The 15593-nt window shown below is 43.8% G+C and overlaps 2 protein-coding genes across 4 annotated transcripts in view; one reads left to right on the forward strand and one right to left on the reverse strand.

Moving 5' to 3' along the window:
- LOC138758415 (A-kinase anchor protein 8-like) overlaps positions 1-2279 on the reverse strand; it is a 38868-nt gene extending 36589 nt beyond the window's left edge. For both annotated transcript variants that reach the window (XM_069927297.1, XM_069927296.1), the window contains exon 1: positions 2172-2279. In XM_069927297.1, the coding sequence (XP_069783398.1) occupies positions 2172-2190 (19 nt within the window). In that variant the 5' untranslated portion in view covers positions 2191-2279. The remainder of the gene's footprint in view (positions 1-2171) is intronic.
- Positions 2280-4721: 2442 nt separating this feature from the next.
- The window catches only part of LOC138758416 (A-kinase anchor protein 8-like), a 30040-nt gene continuing 19168 nt past the window's right edge, over positions 4722-15593 (forward strand). For both annotated transcript variants that reach the window (XM_069927299.1, XM_069927300.1), the window contains exon 1: positions 4722-4824. In XM_069927299.1, the coding sequence (XP_069783400.1) occupies positions 4806-4824 (19 nt within the window). In that variant the 5' untranslated portion in view covers positions 4722-4805. The remainder of the gene's footprint in view (positions 4825-15593) is intronic.

A 15593-nucleotide genomic window follows, 5' to 3' on the forward strand; every position in this document is an offset into this window, starting at 1 on the left:
AAAGTTTAGGGGAACTTCTTAGAGTGGTGGGAGTGAGGAACAACCTGACAGCTGAAGTAGTGAATGTGGGTTCAATTTTAACATTTAAGAAGAATTTGGACAGGTACGTGGATAAGATAGGAATAGAGGGCTATGGATTAGGTGCAGGTGAGTGGAGCAAGGCAGAAAAATGGTTCGGCACAGACTAGGAGAGCTGAAGTGTCCTGTTTCGGTGTTGTAATGTTTGATGGTTCTATGTACAGGTGTGCACAAAAAGGGCACTTGTATGCTGGAATGGCCAGTTCTGTTTAAAGAGGACACCACAGAGATCCGAATACCTTTTAAGGAGACAAGTTAGTTCACAGATCATAAAGGACCCCCATTACCTTGGTCACAACCTCTTCTCACTTTTGGGAAGAAAGAACCCTGAGTTCCTGCACTTCTAGGTTTGAGAGGATTTTTCCTCCCCAACAGCTATCAGGCTCTTGAACCTCCCCTTACTACCCCAAGCATAAGAATCAATGCCACAAAAAGACCGGTCTGCACTACTGAAACAACAAATTTATATTGTTATCATTATGTATTTATTTATCTCATTCTCTATGGGAATTTTGTGAACCAAGTACCTCTGGCTGCAAGTCAAAGTTTCTGGCACATATGCATTGCACTTATTTGTGTGACAATAAATATTATTATTTTCTTTGGTTTTTTAGGCCATCAGCTCCCTCCTTCACCTACTCCTATGCTCTTTCGAGCTGATCATCACCCACACAGTGGCCATCTGCCACTATTCTCGTTCTGAATGCTAAACAATCACTAATCGCCCTTACATTCTCTCCCCTCTCCACCCAAGCAAAAGTCTACTTTGGCACAGCCCAGTTTCCCAGATAACCCTGAAGAATCTGAAAAAATAGTTCAGCACAGGCTAGAAGGGCCAAACATCAACTATGGTTCTCTGACATGGGGCTTCATCAATAGAGGGATTGAGTTCAAGAGGTCAAGTTGCAACTCTACAAATCTCTGGTGAGACCACTCTAAGAGCAGTGGTTCAGTACAGGAAGGACGTGGAAGCTACAGAGAGATTTAAACCAGGACGTTGCCCAAAATGGAAAATAAGGTTAGCACAGCTTGGAATTTTCTCTTTGGATGAGGTGAGACTTCATAGAGGTATGTCTATAAGATTCTGAGGGGCATAGGTAAGGAGGACAGCCAGTGCCTTTTCCTAGGAATAGTAAACATCAGGGGACATCTGTACAGAGTGAAGGGCGGGGGAGGAAGGGGGGGGGGGGGGGAATTTAATGGATGCCTGGAAATCCTTGCCGGGGTGATGGACACTGAAACATTAGGGGCATTGAAGGGATTCTTTAGACACATGGATGACAACATTGTGAAAGAGATCATCCAATTACGGGCTGCTTCCTACCCACCTGTTTCCCCCTTACAATTTAATTGGCAAGTCTGCAGGAAGTCGAGCCAAGGGAACCAGTCCCAGCGCTTCCGCTCACCAGGACTGACGTCGGGGGCGCGCGCCCCGCTTTCCCCCCAGCGCGCGCCCCCGGCCCGGCCCATCCACGCCGCTGCCTGCGCCGCCATTTTGTAGCGTCTTTAATTTTCTTTCTCCCTCACAAAATGTTCCCTGGCAGGGCTCCCACCGGGCAACAGGCCGGCGGAGTCTGGTCGCGGCGCATCCCTCCGGCATTTCCGCGCGCTTCGAAACCCCTAACAAAGGCAGGCAGCCGAGGGCCAGAATTTTGGGATCGTTATTTAAACCAACCTAAAAGATCGCGGTCGATCGCTTCACGGTGCAAACCAGTTCGAATTAGGATGTTCGCTCTCGACGATTTATGAAAACTTTGAGGGGGGGTAAAAAAAAGGAAAAAAATTCCCTTGGCCAAAAAGCGTACAAGGCCTGCGAACCGAACGCAGTCGTTTGATTGTCATGCCGATCGGCCAATGGCGCGTCAGCATTCACACCGCCCTGACCATCCCAGCCACTCAGGACAAGGCAGGGCGGGTTCTCTCCTCCCATCAAGTTAGGTTACACGTTAAAATGATGCGACCGAGGCGGAAATTCGGGACCATCTCCGACAGTAAAAACAAAACGCTTTCTCTGAAAAGCGCGACTCAAGAGAGACCTGCTTCGAAAACAGATATTTTTTTTAAAACAAAATAAAAGCGCACCGCCGCTTTACCTGAGTACCAAGAATCCATTTTTGATTTCGTTAAATTCAAAAAAGCCCTTGCCCCGCTCCGGGAGAATTGTCCAGCTCCGGAAGAACCGCCCTTCGCGTCCGATTGGTTGTAGCTTCGCGACGACGCATGAGGACCTTTCGAATCTGATTGGAGGCTGAGCTGTCCCTCAAGGAACGTCCTCATTTTTATTTACATAATGGCAATCTACCAAAGGTAGATCACATCGATATTGGGAGCAGGAGACCCCGGTGATCCTCTCTGCCACTCTTATGGTGCTGTGGATTGGCCTCCAATCCATTTCTCTGCAGCAACTGTACCACAATGATGCAGCCGGCCAGGACGCTCTCGATAGAGCTGTTGCAGAAGGTTAAGATAATGGTGGCCGGTAGCCTTGCCTGCTTCAGTCACCTCAGGACGTGCGGTTGCAACCAAAAGCTCATACCCATTGTGGGCTGATGGTTTCAAGTACAGCACATTCACATTCTGGGATATCAGGGCTGAGAGTTGCAGTGTCAAGGTGGGGAGCCGAGGCATCAGGTCGGAGAGTTGTAGTCTCAGGGTAGGTAGTCATAGATGGGCATGGAATACCTTCATCAAGATATAATGAGATAGAAAAGCTTTCATCTTTTTAAAGGAATATATAGCTTAGCACAACATCGAGGTCTGACCTGTACTGTCTTGTAATATTCTATTTAAAACTAATCTAACAGCAATTTGACATTGATCATAAAGTTTCAGAAGTGAATGAACATGGCTGTGGGACTCTAGGTGGTTAAAGAGTCTTGAGAAATGACAGCCATTGAAATGAGTCACAGGAGTGGTCCCTGTGGAAGGCAGAAAGGGGTGAAGAAAGGTAGATGTGCTGCTGGGATCTCATTGTAACTGGCACAAATGACAAAGGATGATGTGCTGGGTGTGAAGGCAAGGTGGGATTAGAGGAAATTTATCTCAGTTTGGAGGGAGGGATGAGAGCAGAATGCTCTTCATCTGTCCATCATTCTTCACCCCTCCAATTCACAAATCAACTTTCACAAACCCATGACACAATCCTCCACTGATTTTTATCCCCTCCTCCTCCTGGTTCCATCCGCTTCCACAGACAGGAGACGTCATTAGGATGCAAGAAATTACCAAATGATCAGAAAGTTTCAAAGCTTCCTTGTAAAAATTACTACTGGGATCTTCTGATCCCCAGGTATTTAGGGTAGTATTGAGAACCTTGAGAAAATGCATTGAGCATGTTTAGAAGCATGATCTCATTTTTGCACTAATCATTTATTTTAAATAGTGTATTTAAGGAAATGTAATTTATAGGAATTTTTGCACCTGTAATACACAGTACTGCTGTCACAAAACAACAAATTTTGTGACACATGTTCATGACAATAAACCTGATTCTGCAGAAGCATCACACAGCTCACACACTAACTCCCATCATTTCCCACAGTGGCACCTCAGAATCTGTATTTATTGTCATGAACATCATGAAATTTGTTGTTTTGGACAGCCTCACAAGGCAAACATTTATATAAACCACCTTACCAAATAAATAAAAATAATGCAAGAAAACCTCAAAGTAAAAGCAGTGTCTGTGGTTCGTTGTTCTTTCAGGAATCTGATGGCAGAGGGAAAGTAGCTGTCCTTGTGCCACTGATTGTTTGTCTTCAGACTCTTGCACATTTTTCACGATGGTAGCAGAGTAAAGATGCCATGACCTGGGTAGTTGGGGTCTCTGAGGATAGAGGCTGCTTTATTAAGATATTGCCTTTTATAGATGTCCTTGATGGATTGAAGTCTGGAGTTTTTACTTGTTCTGAGTGTTGGCACTTCAGTACCAGACAGTAATGCAACCAGAATGCTCTCCATGGTACAACTTGTATAAGTTTTTTTGAGTCTTTGGTGACATACTGAATCTCCACAAACACCTCACAAACGAGCCTTCTTTCTCATTGAAAAAACACAAATGCTGTAGAAACTCAGCAAGTCAAACAGTGCCTTCATGTAGCAAAGGTGAAGATACATCACCAACGTTTCGGGCTTGAGCCCTTCATCACGGTGTAGGGGAACATGAGAGATGTCTGAACAAAAAGGGGAAGGGGGTGAGGGTGGGAGATGATAGGTGGGGGGGGGGGAAGGGTGCATCAATGTGGAGACCTCAGGACAGAGCCTTGGATATCTTGACACACAGGAATTTGAAGTTCTTGACCCTCTCCACCACTGAACCCTCAATGAGGATGTTTCGTGTCCCCCTGAAGTCCACAATTATCTCCTCCGATTTGCTAACGTTGAGTGCACGGTTGTTGGTGTGACATCACCCAACGAGATGAACTACCTCCCACCTGAGTGTTAACTTACAAATACTTATCTAGAGATGAATTTAGGTCTCCTTAAAAATCAATATTTCCAAGTCTGACAGTATTTAAAAGCTACACTGCCGATCTGTTTTATGAACTTGACCTCCCATTTTCCCCCACAATATAGCCTGACTTGGGTCACGTGTCCGAGCCAGCATCCGCCCTCTGAGGTTGTAGTGCACGTGATCCTCTCATTCCAGTGTCACCGGTCCCACCCTCCCCGCCTTCTCTGACGTCACCAAGGCCTTTGCGAACGTATCTCACTGAAGCGGGATAACAATGGACGGTCGCTACGGAGGTTGGTGCGATCCAGATTGTCTGGGATGGTTGTTAAGGCGCGAGTAAACCTCCCCTTTGTATTCTTGCGAACCATTTAACGAGGATTGCCTCTGGGTGAGGCTCCGACGCGGGTAAAGATCTCGCTCGGGGTCGCCTGAGTTACTGGCCTCCTGCTTCCTCGTCCTGCTCGCGGATTGGCTGAGCTGCGACCAGCGCTTCAAATCATAGGCTAGCGGCGCTATCAATCAAGGCCCGCCAGCTTGGCTGCTTCCTCCAGAGCCAGGGCTGCTGCGTTTCCACTCACGTTGGGCTTAAAGTTAAGGGGAAAATACGGCTCTTGCATAGGAGATGCCGTGTGGAAATCAAATCAATTGATAACGCCAATCTTCCTTCACACGTACGTGAAACGCACTTTCCACGTGCGGTGCCAGTTGAAGCAACCTCTTTGAAGCCTTCAGTCGAGGCCTTTTCCTTTAAAAATATATATTTTTGACGGCGCCTTCGTCCCCCGCCGGGGACGAAGGCGCCCCTCCCGCCTTTTCCTCATTAACCTCGCCGGTCGCTGGCTGCAACGCCACAAAATGGCGCCGGCTTTCCTGCCGCCGTCTCCCCCCCTCCCTCCCCGTGCTCACGAGCGCGCTCTCGCGCACGCGCCAATGGAAGAGGGGGCGTGGACGTCCCTGAAGGCTCGGGCTGGCGCGGGCCCACGTGCTCGGGTCTCCCTCTCAGCTGGGGTGAAACACGGAAGACTGCAGTCACATGGGAGGTGTGTGGAGTAGGGGGAAACTCGGCATGTCAACCTGCACGTTTTAGAGCGAAGCCAACGGCACGTGAACGACGTTTCAGACTTACCCTTTATCAAGGCATGCCTTTGAAAAGGAGAACACCTTCAGGGTAGGCGTGCCTCCAAAAGATTTCACAGTCTTGCAGCATGGAAGTCTGCAGACACCAAGATTGAAGTAAAAACATAATGCTGGAGAAACCCATGAGGAATTTCAGGGTTGTATGTCTATGTAATCTAACAATAAATTGAAATCTGACCAACAGTTCCTCCCTGAGCCCTTCATCAAGGTATGTAGGCAAGGAAACTCAGCAGTTCCAACGGTGTACTTTATATAGCAAAGATAAAGATGCATAACTAATGTTTCTGGCTTGAGCCCCTTCATCAAGATATGCTTTTTTGAAAAAACTTCTTCAGGGTAGGCATCCTTTGAAGAGATTTCACGGAGCCATCCAGTAGATGGTCAGTGCGATGCTGTTACGGCACTAACGATCGGGACCTGGGTTTGAATACATTGATGCCTGTAATTGTTTAACTTTTCTTATTAGTAATGAATTATTTGTTCAACCAGTTGCCTTCGAAGGGAGGAGATTGATTTTTTTTTTAACCTTTTCAATGTAACATAGGTTTCAATGCCATTTTTATTACTATGTAACATTTATTTGATGAAACCAATAAAAATATTGAAACAGAGGATACATAACAAATGTTTTGGGCTTGAGCCCTTCAAGGTATGAGCAAAATGCAGACATGCCCCTGCAGGAGACTCAGCAGATCAAATTGTACTTTATGTAGTAAAGATAACATTTTAGGCTTGAGCCCTTCGTCAATTTTTATCAAGGTATGAGCTTATACCTTGATGAAGGGCTCAGGAATTGTTTCTCCAGCATTGTTTTTTTTTTACTGAAGTCTCGGGTCTGATCCCTTCTGGGAATAACCAAACACCAGAAAATCTCAGAATAGAAACAGTGCTGACAGAGGAACGAGTCCAGACCAACACAAGGTGTTCATTAGATATGATATGGGAGAGGTGAGAATTGATCTTGTCTATTTGAAAAGGGGCAGAGTTGGGGGACAGGTGACGGGGGGGTTGGTTTAGGAAAGCAAGATAAGTTGATATTGATGCATTCTGGTTGGAGCATGCCTAGGCGGAAGATATCGTGTTGTCCCTCCAATTTGCTGATGGTCTCATTCTGGCAGTGGACAGACATGCCAGCAAGGGAATGGGATGCAGAATTGAAATAGGTGGCCAGGGAGGTCCCTGCTATTGCAGTGGACAGAGTCTGGTCCTCAACAAAGTGATCTCCCAGTCTCTCAGATGCAGAGGAGACCACAACAAGAACACTAGATGCAGTAGAAAACCCCTGCAGATTCACAACTTCACTTGGAAGGACTGTTTTGGGGGGGGTGGGGAGGATGTGTTGACACAAGCACAGGTTAAAGAAGCTTCATCGATTTCAGGCACTTTTTCCACGGGTCTCGCCTGACCTCTTGAGAGTTCCAGCATTTTTATTTCAGATAACCTGCTGGAGGAACTTAATGGGTTAGGCAGCATGGACAGGTAGAATCAAAATCACGTTTATTGTCATGGAATTTATAGTTTTGTGTCGGCAGTATTGTGCAGAACAAGTTACAAAACACCGTCTGCAGACACCATGATTGAAGTAAAAACAGCGATGGAGAAGCTCAGCAGGTGTGCGTAGTTTATATATCAAAGATAAAGACACATAGCTAATGTTTCAGGCTTGACCCCTTAATCGAGGTATGCTTTTTAAAGGGAGAACTTCAGGGTGGGCATCCCTTAAAGAGGTGGCCTTCTCTACATCGGAGAGACTGGGCACAAATTGGGAGATTGCTTCACTGAGCACCTTTGCTCCAACCACAATAGCCCACCATTTCAGTTCTCCCACCCGCAAATTGGAGGAACAACACCTGATTTTTCAGTCTAAACTCTCTTCAGCCAGATGACATTAACTTTTGCAGTTTCTGCTAACCTGCTTTCCTCTTCCCCCTCTCCCCTTCCAAGTTCTCCCTCCCTTCACCTAGCCATGCCTCCTCCCCTTGGTCTCTGCTGTTCCCTCCCTCTTCCAACAGCCATCTCCTGCCTTTGTGACCACACCACCTCTTCCCCCCCCCACTTATTTGTTTGGAAGTCTGCTGACATTTTCCCATACCCTAATGAAGGGCTCAAGGCTGAATCGTCAGTTATATATTTTTGCGGTTGCTATATAAAGGACACTGCTTGACCTGCTGGGTTTCTCCAGCTATCCCTTGTAGAGATTTCACAAGAGTTTTGCAGTAGACAGAAATAAAACACGAAATTCTGCAGACACTGGTTGAAGTAAAAACAATGCTGGAGAAACTCAGCAGGTCAAAGAGTGTACTTTATATTGCAAAGGTAAAGATACATTGCCAACGCTTTGGGCTTGAGCTCCTCATCAATCTCCATAAACTTTTTATTTGCAATGCTGCCACCACAGCATGCTGCTAAATCCTTAGAATGATAAAATGGGAGTAAACATTTCTCATGGTCTTATTACGTCCAACCACATTGACCCCACCCCCGATCAAAGCGGACCCACGCCTCAACTTTTTTTTAGAAGTCTAAAAATTCAGCCATATCCCTCAACACCATTGAAAGGAACCTTGCTGGATGTATTGCATTGCATTGTGGGAGCTGCAGACAAGGTTGAAAAAGTTGCTGAAAGTGGTGAATGTTAATAGTATTAATTTAGACATACAGCGTGGTAGCAGGCCATTTCAGCCCACGGGCCTGTGCCTCCCAGTTTCACACCTATAACCCCAGTACATTTTGAACAGTGGGAAGAAACTGGAGTAGACATAGGAAGAACAAGCAAACTCCTTACAGACGGCGCCGGAGACAAACCCTGGTTACTAGGGGCTGTAAAAGCGTTGCACTGACTGCTACACTAACTGTGACGCTCCTTTTTTGTGGGGAGGAGTTATGCAGAATTTAACAAACCTTCCCTCCCCTCCAAAGTTCAACTTTGAATGGCAGAATATGTAGATGGACTCCATCTACGTTTCCTGCTACCCAGCAAGGATGGCCAACATGCTGAAGGGCTATCACACTCTGGACGCACTCGCTTTTTCTTCCTCCCATTAGGAAGAAGGCTTGTGTGAAATTGTGCACAGCAGCCACTTAAGAGCACTTTCGTCACTGCAGCCATTAAGCTCTTGGCTGAACTCCACAACAGTGCTCTAATACTGCCTTTGTATTTTAAATTGATTTTCTGTTGTAACTCTATTCATACTTGTGCTCTAGGCTTTTTACAGGGCAAGGTGAAATTTAGAGTTGACCTGTGAGAGTGCTAGTGGAAGAACCTTTATCAATGTAACAGATTTGACTGGAGCAGTCTCTACCTAAAAGAGTTGTCCTGAATGTTAGGTTATATTCTTGCCACACAATTATTTTTTTCTGACCTCTCAATTTTTTTGAGAGCTCCTTACAAGGCTGTCTTTGGCCATTCCCACTTTTCATAAGAGCCTTTGTGAAATATTATACCTTATATTGGGGCATTTACAGTTTCTGACGTGAGCATTACCCAAACCTGAGTGGTCACATGGAAGCTGGGAATGCTCAGCTGGTCAGATACCCTCTATAGAAGGGGGAAATTTTAAGTTGATGCACAGATGTAAAAGGGCATTCAGCCCCAGCATCCAAGGCAGAGAAATCCCACCACTCGTAGCCCTGTAACAGTCAAAGATTCCAACTAATTTCCCCTTTTGAATCTTTTTGATGAAGGACAATTTGTAGTGACTTGTTTACCACCATATGTTTGGGAGGAATAGGTAGCAGTTAACTAACAGCGTAGTGGTTAATGCAGTTAATTTGGGTGTGATTGGGCAGCACAGGTTTAAATGGCTCAAATCAGTTTCCACTGTCCTGTAAATAAAATCTAAAATTTGAAGGCCAGCATGGTTAGTTGTAGCAGTTAGTGCAACACTGTTATGGTGTCTGCAACCCAGGTTCGAATCCTGCGCTATCTGAAAGGAGTTTGTACATTCTCCCCATGTCTGTCTTGGTTTCCCCTGGGTGCTCCAGTTTCCTTCCAACTTTCAAACATACTGGGGTTGTAGGCTAATGTGCGATATTTGGGTGGCACGGATTTATGGGCCGAAAGAGTCTTACTGGGCTGAATGTCTTTTTTTTTAATTTAAAAAGCAGGGGTATGAGGCTGAGGCTTTATAAGGCACTATTGAGGCATCGCGTAATATAGGGTACTGTTTAAGTAAGGATATGCTGGCATTAGAAAATGTTCAGCAAAGATTCACAAGAATGATTCCTGGAATGAGGGGATTAGCCAATGAGGAACATTTGGGAGTTCAAATGAATGAGGGGAGATCTCATAGAAGCAATTAAAATGTTGAAAATCCTGGAGATGTGGAAAAGCAGAGGGAAGATATGTCCCATGATACAGGAGTCAAGGACAAGAGGGCACAACTTCAGGACTGAAGGGTGCCCTTTTAAAACAGAGATGCAGAGGAATTAGCCAGAGAGTGGTGAACCTTTGGAATTTGCTACCATTGGTGGCTGCGGGGGCCAGGTCATTGAGTATATTTAAGGTAGAGATTGATACGTATCCGAATAGTCAGGGTATCAAAGGTTATGGGGAGAAGGCAGGGAGTGGGGCTGAGTAGGAAAATGGATTGGCTCTTGATTGAATAGCAGAGGACCTGATGGGCTGAGTGGTCTACTTTTGATCCCATAACTTAAACCTTAGGAATCTTGAACTTCTGAAGTAAACCTATGTGGTCACAGAAGAATATGCAGACTCAATATAGCTTGCGTCCAAGGTCAGGATCTCAGAGGTGGTGCTGCCACTTTGATGTCTATAATTGTTTCTGTCTTCACAGTGTTTTGTAAGCTTTTTAATTTAAGATTTCCAATATTGCTTTTTGATTATTATCTGGCATTTAGATATCATAAACTGTAGGAGTAGAATTAGGCCATTTGTGTTTACATGAGAAAACATTACAGTACTTAGTAATGGAGCAAATTCTAGAAATAGTCATCAAGATTATTATCTGATTGCACAAGTACAACCCAACCAAACAGGTTTCTCTGGTCTTTCCTGCAAAACATGCAGACACACAACCATTCACAACACACATGCAGACAACAATACTGTACATATGAAGGACAAGTACAGATGCTTCCCTACTTATGATGGTCTGGCTTAAGATTTTTCAAAGTTACGATGATTCTAATCCATACTTTCATTTTTGAATTCTGATCTGTTCCCATAATTGCAATATGCAGTACGCTAATATCTCGCGATGGTGGATGAAGACTATGTCTGTTAAACATCAACATGTGTTGATGATCCTGTCACTTTAGCCTCCCCACCATGCTCACTAACCAGCAATTAATTTTAGTTCAATGATTAATTCTTCAAGACCAGTGTGCTTTCAGCTGTGCATATTGCTGGAACGCAACTCCATTTTAAGTTGAGGAGCCCCTGTGTTCATATGTGCAAATAAATAAATAATGCTTCGTGAATCCAAGATTCTCGGATGGTTAGTGTGAACAGTTCTTTTGGTTGTTCAGCAGTCTCACTACCATTGGGAAGAAGCTGTGTTTCAATCTGATGGCACTGGCTCTGATACACTCAACAGGACAAAGTGAAACAGTCATTGAGCACAGCACAGTTACAAGCCATTCGGCCCACAATGTTGGGCCATCATACCATAAAAAGACAAAACCCTCTATCAAAAATTGAATATTCCCAGTCAATTTGACAATCTGGCTTCCTCTATTTCATATGCTGTACGTGACCATCGCCAGTGGGCTGATATCGCCTCAAACCGTGCATCTTGGCGCCTCACAGTTCGGCGGGCAGCAACCTCCTTTGAAGAAGACCGCAGAGCCCACCTCACTGACAAAAGACAAAGGAGGGAAAACCCAACACCCAACCAACCAATTTTCCCCTGCAACCGCTGTAACCGTGTCTGCCTGTCCCGCATCGGACTTGTCAGCCACAAACGAGCCTGCAGCTGACGTGGACATTATCCCTCCATAAATCTTTGTCCGCGAATTTCATCTATTAGTAATTTGAAATCAACATCACTTGTTGAAGCAGATGTAATGGTCATATAATGCGATTCGGGTTTCTCCTTAAAATAATTCTAACCAATGAAATAAATAGTATTTGCCAAATTCCCCAGGCAATGTCAATTATGTTAAGGGGACTTCATTAACAATTCCATTATACAGGTTAAACCTCTTTAATCCAGCTACTGCCAGACCACAGTAAATGGCAGAAAACAGAAATTGACCCCTAATGGAACGCCCATCTAAGCCTATCAAATGTAGAACAAAGCTTAAAACAGGAAATAATATTGTGGGGTGACATGGTTAACATAGCAGTTAGTGTAACACCTTTACAGTGCCAGTGATTGGGACTGGGGTTCAAGTCCTTTACTGTCTGTAAGGAGTTTGTACTAACGGCAGCAGATTCAAAACATGCCAGGACACTGGGAGACAGAGCGCCGGATAATAGAAGTTCAATCTGCACAAAGTAACCATATATTACAGAGAGAACAAGTGAGAATCCAAAGATTCATCACCCACTACCTATAGAAATTTCTTCTCATTTCAGTCCTATAAGTCCTCCTCTTATTACTCATGGTCTGTACTTCTCAACATGGCAAACATGCTCACTGTATTTGGCCTGTTGATCACTGTTTTTAAAAAATGTAAGCTTAATTGAGATTTTTCTTTCTTTTCAATGTTAGTACTGTCGAGTGTACTTTATCCCATCTCATGGAAAACATTAGATCCTCATTTATAAAATAATAAAGAACAAACTAGTTTGTCAATTGTGACTGTGCTGGGCTTTTTTTTTGGTTTAGCTGCTCCATTCCATGTGTCTTTCTTGTAACCTGTAATTATTGGGGTATAAGAATTGGGTTTGACCTTTGTGAAGTGAACCAGTACGGACTTGAAGGGCCGACATGGCCTGTTTCTGTGCTGTAAACGGTTATATGGTTATATGTTTGTGAAACAACTAAAATCATTCGATGTGTGGGTTTTACGAGCAATCCCAAATAATTTATGTCACGTCGGAGAGTAGTTTTTGAGCATTTCTTTGGTTTATACAGGGCCTCTGAGTACTCCTGATACATGGGCTTGACGTTTCACTCTTTGAGCAGTCAAGGGCCAGAGATTTCTAGGGTTTTGCATTTTTTTTCAAGGAGCATGTTGAATCTTTTCTTACGTCAGTCAACTTAGTAATCTCTTCAATGAAAGAGTTTGGAATAATGTCTACATTTTGTGAGTTTAGTGTAGGGTATGCCCAGTGGACTGATTATGGGCCTCAGGTTTGGGATTATTAGCCTGGGAGAGGACATTGACCTTGGCTCACTGAACGAATTAATTTGGAAATTTGGCAGGGACTGTAGGTGATGTCTTCTGTATCGTGAGGTGCTGACTGTAGGTTGTCAGGTTTCCAGAATTATGCAGGAGAGTAGGGATTACCTATGTCCAGTAGACTATGAACTTTGTGGCTTAATCCAAGCATCCTTTTCCCTTGATGGCCCAAAGATTATGTGGAGCCTTCAAGTGGTGAATTACCATCTCTGCTGATTCTGGTGGATCTTCAATACTCACTAGGATGTTGCCTTTCTCATGGCCTTTGATGTATTTGGTGCTCGCAGTAATTTCTTGATGTGTGGAATGTATCAAGTTGTTGAAAACTGGTTATGGGGTGGTTTTAAATCTCAGACAAAACCCTAAATGGATCATCTAATTGATATTGTTGGTTTAGCATGTTTGCATATACTTCCGTCTTTCCTTGGCAGTCGTGTTTTGACTCTGCCGTTAGTGAGGATGCTGCCTTGATGGGCTTATTGCAATATCCTCACCATAACCTAGTTCAAGACCACCAAAGATCTCTGCAGTACTGATTCAGTCCATTTTTTTGTACTAGGTCCAACAGTGAATATTACTTTTTCCTCTGTGGTAACACTTTAATTGTATCTGTACATTGTACTTGCATAAATGACAATAAGCTAAAAATTGAAACTTACAAACTATAAACCACCTGCAGGACGAGTTGTACTGCAGATAAATCCGATTTGCTGCTTGTGAGTGCTCTGAGCTCTGTCTATGTGACGGCTAGCGTGTGTGAACTGAGTTGCAACTTCACCGGGCACTTTATTTTTTGGATATGACAGATTTTTGCACCCGACATGTCTTCTGTGTTCGTTATTGAACAAGGATTGATCCACTGACTTTGTAGAGTGAGGAACGCAGTCAGCCACAATGTTGCATTTGAGTGGATGTTCCAGCTAGGACTTTTTCCACTCTGACATTTGATTGTAATGTCGAGAGAAATGTCAAGCCAGATTGTGGTGGTGGATACATTTCTGCTCCTTCCTGATGGTCCATGCTGCTTCATGGATGCCCAATTTTCAACTGTCAAACCTGTTCTGTCGATCTGAGTTGGCACAATTGTAATGCTACATGTTAAGCTTGTTCTTTCAAGAACAACTTCTCATAGGTTCTTTGAGCTGCTTCAACCGACTTCCAATGACAGCAGCCATCATATATCACTTCCCATTTCTGTGCCACTGTGTGCATTGCATGCTGGGAAATGTAGTTCTTATTTACCCACACAACACATCTTTCCCCTTTTTTAAAAAAACACAATTTTATGTCCACATAACAAAAGTATATGTCAGTCTCTTTTCGCCAGTTGCATCTGATGACTTCTGACTTTAAAAGATTATTCAAGTTAATTGAGGGCATCTGTAAGATTCACCTGAAGTTTTTCCCTGCTCTTTTCCTGTTTATCAGCAAGTTCATGAACAGTGACCAGTAGCTATTGATTTTGCAGTTCCTCAACATTACAATAGGTCACCAGTGCTGAGAAATCACTTCAGAGGAACAACTTATGTCTACAGAACTAACTTCATCTTCATGTAAAATGTGATTTCCTTTCTAGTTCCATGAAAAGCACCCTATTCTGCTGTGACAGTCTGACACTTGCATTTTGTATCTCTGATTTTCCCTGTTGAACATGCTTATTCGCCTCAACAGTGCATTTTGTAATTTTAATTTAGCTGATTTATGCACATGTTCACATTCTTCATGCTGGCCTTCAGAAGTGAGCTTTCATCTCCACTTCTTTCACAATTTCATCCAAATATTTATTCACTCTTATTTTCCTGTTTTGCCAATAGCAATTGATCTTGGGCATCAACATATCCATTATGCAATTTTGTGAACTTCATTCCAGGCTTCCCAATCTTGGCCACCGCTGCTGCAGTAGATGACAGCTGCCATTTCTGGTCCTTTAAGCTTTGTAGTTGAAAGAAGATGGTTTGTATTTTCTAATTCCTTATGAAGAGACTCTTCAAGTTGTTTTCTTAAGAGTTCAGATTCTTGTATTGATGTATTCTTATCCTCTAATGCAACCATTCTTACTTTTAGATGCAGCTGAAGTCACTCATTAGAGTCAAACTGAGTCTCTAAATGTCTCAAATGTTCTTCAATGCTGCCACGCCTTTGTCAGAGCTGCAATTCATTCAGCAAGTTCAGCTTCTATTTGTGATAACGTTTCTGCTCGCTTCGTTGGGCAAGTTCAGATTTTACTTATGATAACGTTTCTGCTCACTTCATTGGCCAATTCGTTGGGCAAGTTCAGCTTCTACTTGTGATGATGTTTCTGCTCGCTTCATTGTTTGCTGCAGTTTCTGTTCAAGTTCCAGAGATTCTTATAACAGTCTATTTTTGTCTTCTAGTTGGCATAAGTAGGCATCCTTATTTGCCAACTCGTTTTCCAGTTTGTCGTTCAGGTTGATTCTCTTTGTACATTAAGGTATTACTTCTCCACTGTAGTTATTCTTCTTTCCATGAGCATTGTGTTCTTATCTTCGATCTGTGAAGCCACCATGAAGACTCTTTTCACGAGGTCAAGCTCTTCATATCCTCTCAGACCTAATATTGGCTGTACTCTCCTTTCTACAATCAGTGGCTGTGA

The sequence above is a fragment of the Narcine bancroftii genome, chromosome 3 (assembly GCF_036971445.1).
Source record: "Narcine bancroftii isolate sNarBan1 chromosome 3, sNarBan1.hap1, whole genome shotgun sequence".
Lineage (NCBI taxonomy): Eukaryota > Metazoa > Chordata > Chondrichthyes > Torpediniformes > Narcinidae > Narcine > Narcine bancroftii.